General features: G+C 37.3%; 1 protein-coding gene across 1 annotated transcript in view; it reads right to left on the bottom strand.

Annotated features, from left to right (window-relative positions):
• FIGF (c-fos induced growth factor (vascular endothelial growth factor D)) overlaps nt 1–4,906 on the bottom strand; it is a 39,437-nt gene that overhangs the window by 7,023 nt on the left and 27,508 nt on the right. The window contains exons 3-5 of the mRNA XM_012638699.1: nt 4,071–4,261; nt 1,169–1,317; nt 1,034–1,041 (exon numbers count right to left, since the gene is read on the bottom strand). Coding sequence (XP_012494153.1) covers nt 1,034–1,041; nt 1,169–1,317; nt 4,071–4,261 — 348 coding nt within the window. The remainder of the gene's footprint in view (nt 1–1,033; nt 1,042–1,168; nt 1,318–4,070; nt 4,262–4,906) is intronic.

Genomic DNA, 4,906 nt, shown 5'->3' with positions numbered 1-4,906 from the left:
AATGTTCAGACCGCAAAAATGATAAGAATGTGAGAATAGTTAAGATTTTCAGGAGCTTAATTCATATTTATGAACTGCATCTTATTAGACAGTAATTCTGTAATTGTAAATATTCTATTTGGAAACCTTTAGAAACTAAACTGTAATTTTGGAAAGTTATAATCTTCTTAAGAAGATGGATGTTAAAACTATGCAAATTATAGCTATCAACAGTTTATTTACCAAAAGTAAATATGTTCTGTCATAGATCCTAAGATTATTTTCTTTAAAATGCAGATAAGAACATTGGCTAGGGCAGCAGGAACATCTTGAGAATAAATGTTGCTTTTCTATGAGTTTTCTCTTCTGCTTGAAAGAGGCAGAGGTATTTTCTTGGCTCAATGTTAACTAATATATAATCACTAGCTTGCCCTTTCACTTGCTACACACACACAGTGTGTTTATTGCTTTACTTTTGCAAAATGTAAGTATCTAACTTAATTACTTTATCATTTCATTCAGTGTTTGTAATTTGCCCTTTATTTGTTTCTCTATATTAAATCCTTTTTATTTAAATCAATGATCGTTACCCTTGGTTTCAGAACACTTTAGAGTGTTATAATTCGTCTTATAAAGAATCACAAAATTAATCTCAAGAAAATTTCAAAGCCAAATTAATTTTAAGTCATTTTAATTTAAAATGAGAATTTTCCATTTGGCAATCTTAAAGGGGAAAGCTTTAAAAGTTGCAAAACTCATAGACTGAGAGTTTTGCCACTTTCCAGTAAGTCCAGGAATCCTTTTTTTGTCTTTCCTTATTTCAGTATGTAAACATACAAACATCCTAAGTTTTATAAAATGCTATTTCTGGGATGAAGGGACATGTGCCAAATTTGAGGCTGGAGCGGTTTTACTACTGCCTGGGACTATGCATATTAATCACAAATGTGTCTACAAGTAGACATGATGAGTTTATAACCACTGAGCTTTTTGGCCCTACCACAATATACATCTGACATCTAATAAAAATATGTATTTGCCAAATGGTTATTACCAGTACATCTGGGTTAGAAGTTAAAAGATGAGGAATTTGAAGAGAAAGTGATGACTCTATAATTAATGAAGTATTCTCTACACACAGTATTGGCAAAGGCAAGAGCAAGGATAATTGAGTACAAGAAATGCTTACCTATCTTCTTCTGGGATCTGGATGGATCTTCTAATAATTGAGTATGGATGGCGAGAGGCTGTTGGCAAGCACTTACAACCTGTATGATTGGCAACTTTAACAGGCACTAATTCAGGTACTGATGTCAAAGGCACTGATATCTCAAAGAGCTATAGCAGAGAAAGATAACCACAATGCATATATTATTTTATACATTATTTTGTAAAAAAATTTCTACAGTCTGAATTTTTGCCATTGTCATTTATAGTATTGACTTTAGCAAAATTGTCCATTAGGAATTGAACTACTAATAATAAGGGCTGGTAGAATACTGGGCTGGGAGTCAGGAGACCAGGAGCTCATCCAACTTTAAAAAGCATCTAAGTTTGGTCAAATGCCTCAACTTTTTGGTGTCACTGGTACCCTTGTAAAATGGTACTGTTCATCTCTGCTCCTGCTTTAAATTTGAATGTAAATTGTAAGGATTAAATGAGATTAAAGCTAAGAAGTTTCTTTGAGATCTTGGTTCAAACTACTTACTTATCCCTTCCCGTACCATCTATATAACTATAGTTTCCTGTCTCTTGACTTTAGATTTGGCCATGTCACTTTCTTTGGCTAGTGGGATGTTAGCAGACATGAAACAAATACAAACTTGAACCAGGTATGCGTTGTGGGGCTGTTTTCTCATACTTACGCTGTAGCCATGAGAAGAGCGTGGTCTGGCAGGCTTCCTGGTCCAAGAGATAAGAGACACAGGAAACAGGCTTAGACTCACACTGTGGCTTGGAGTCAAGCCCACCTGAGCCCACCCTAAACTAACTGAACCTCAGATACATGAGTGAGAATAATGAATATTTGTTTGAAGCCACTGAGCTTTAGGGTGTTTGTTATGTAGCATTGTGTATTAATAGCTGACTGATATTCATATCTGAACTAATAATTGGAGCTAACATGTATATCATTCTTTCTATGTTTCCATATGCTAGGCCCTTTTGTAAGCACTTTCATATTAATTCATTTACCACTTATAACAACATTATGGTGTGGGTTTTTTATTATCCCCATCTTACAGGCAAGGAAACAGATGTACAGAGAGATTATACAACTCTCTAGAGTGGTTCTATGATGTGTGGATGAATTTGAACTTGATTTTAATGCATTGTCCATTCAATCACCATTCCATGTAATTCTTACTACATAGAGTATTCATTTATTCACTTTGTTTCTAAGAGGCAGATCACCAAATAGTCCATAACTCAGGGGCAAGAGGTAGTTTTTTTAAAATCACTATTAAAATGTTAAAATATGCCTATTTGGAAAGAAAAACTGTTGTACATTTATACTTAAGTACATTCTTTAAAACTAATCATTTGTTGAGTACAGCAGTCAAAATATTCAACTATCTATTAAGTGGAAACAATTCATTAAAGTTGTGTTTATTCTGACCTTTCAATATGTAATGGAACTTCCACGAGTCTAAGTAAGAGCCATTTTTTAGAGTGTTTACTTTGCATAAACTTCATCTTCTTGTGCAATTCTTCAGCTATGCTCTGGGGAATCACATAATCATGAACTAGACCCTCTTAGTTATGCAAACTTTGTTTCTACTGACAGTTGATGCATAGCCATACTTAGGTCACTTTTTTTTCTAATTGTCAAATAGCAGAGATCAGAAGTCTTACAAGTTCCAAGATTCTGTAGTAGGTTTTAGAAAAATAATTCTCAAGTTTAAAGGATATTTTAGAGGGTAGGGGAAACAAATTAAAGATAAGTCAACCTATTAACAAAACAAATCAGCATTAAGATAATTACCTAACATGTATATACTTCATGCATACATAATTTTGTTGTACTGTCTCTTTTCACAATCACAAAAATGGATTGTATAGGCAAATGTGACAATTTAGTGGATATATCAACATTCAAGGAATTTGCAACATTCCAAAAGGAATGTAGTTTGACTTGTACAACTTTCTAATATTATTTTCCTAAGTTTGTTACTACTGCTTCCATATGCAACATTTATTGTATTTTACAAAAATATGGTAGCGACAGAGAGGAAAACTTATCTACTAAGCAAAGGGGATTTTATAAGATGGAAAGGGGAGAATTATTTCTTTCATGGGGACTGCAGACTTATTTTCGAAAAGTCTTTTGTGCTGCATAGTGTCCCTTTGCCCCTCCAGAGACACCACTATGTCTCCTTCCTTCCCCACCAGGCTCTGGGCCCCAGGAAGCTGCCCGCCATGGGCTGCATCTATAGGCCCTCTTGCCTCTCCCAGCCCTTGTCCCCACCCCCTACCCCCACCCCCTGCCAGGCTAAGGGTTGACAGTGGCCAGTCCAGCAGCCCTCTTCTTCATTTTCCCTCTGGGTTCCCATAATTGCTCCCTCCCCTAGTCTCTTTAGTCTATGGGTGGGAACAGCACCCTCTTTTTGTTAGCCCCGGGTGCTTCACCATCTCTCCCCCTCAACCTTGTCCACACCTTTCATCAAACTCTTCTCAATCACTCCATTTGAGCAACACAACACAGAACCTAATGGATACACCAGTCAGGGTAGTTGTCTTTATTCCTTTTAACATCTCGTTCTGGTAACTTCCATATGGTTTTCTGATTCTTGACATTAAAGCATCAGAGAGACAGTAACTGATAAGACATCAGGCTCTGGAGCCCCTAGACCTGGGTTTGGGCCCCAGCTCTTCCATTCACCAGCTGTGTAATGTTGGATAAGTAAGTTACCTTTCTGGGCCTGAGTTTCCACATCTATAAAGGAGGATAAGATACACTTTTAGCTTGTGTCAGGGATTAAATGGGACTATGCATTGAAGCATTTAGCACAGTACTTGGCAACAAGGTGAGTTGTAGCTGCCAACACCACCATCAGGCTTGGGAGAGGGAACACCTGCTGATGTACTCATACCTGTTTGGAAATGTACGAGGTGCTCGTGTTCATACAGATGAGGCTCTCTTCGTTGCAGCAGCCGCCACACCGGAACACGTTCACACAAGGGGGTTTGAAGAATGTGTTTGTACTCCTCCCCAGCTCACTGGCGACCTCCACGCACGTCTCTCTAGGGCTGCATTGGGTTCTTTGCCACTCTTCGTCTATAACTGTGGAGAGAAAGTTCATTGGGGCCAGCAGAGGAAATGGCCTTGACATGCCAATGGTGTGCCAGAGTTATGCTGAACACAGTCATCTTCACGTTTTGACTGCTTGTTTAGTTTACTATGTGAGTATTGTTTGTCAGTCCTTTAACCAAAGACGGTTTGCAGAAAAATTAAACCCCAAATGTGTTGCTCCTTCTCATTTATACCATATCTTTGTAGAATATAAGAATTTTATTTCCCCGTGGGAAGAACACCATGTCCTGTATATAATCACATTGAATACACCTGGAGAAACTGGCTAATAAGGAAATGGAAGCATGTAAAGAAATAACATGTAAATATTATTTATCAAGCAATTTACAGGATACAGCTGGATAGCATTTCTTCTACTTCAAGTCAGGTGTGGGTAGATTTTAGCACCATGGAGAAATATGTTTCAGCTGGTTGCTTAAGTAACTACAGTAGGATTTAAACCTGGAAAACACATGAATGGAAATTTAAGTGGAACTAATCTTTCCTCGAATCAGAGTTTTCTCATTTGCAAGTGCCCTATGCTGGTATTTATATAAAGTGATGAAACAAGCCTGTTCATTTTATTGGAAGGAGCATAGCTCTTTCCTCCAGCCATAGCTAATATGAGGAAAAAAA

This window comes from Propithecus coquereli, unplaced genomic scaffold (genome assembly GCF_000956105.1).
Source record: "Propithecus coquereli isolate 6110/MARCELLA unplaced genomic scaffold, Pcoq_1.0 Scaffold132, whole genome shotgun sequence".
In the NCBI taxonomy this organism is placed as follows: domain Eukaryota; kingdom Metazoa; phylum Chordata; class Mammalia; order Primates; family Indriidae; genus Propithecus; species Propithecus coquereli.
This window is presented reverse-complemented; position numbering and strand designations above follow the sequence as displayed.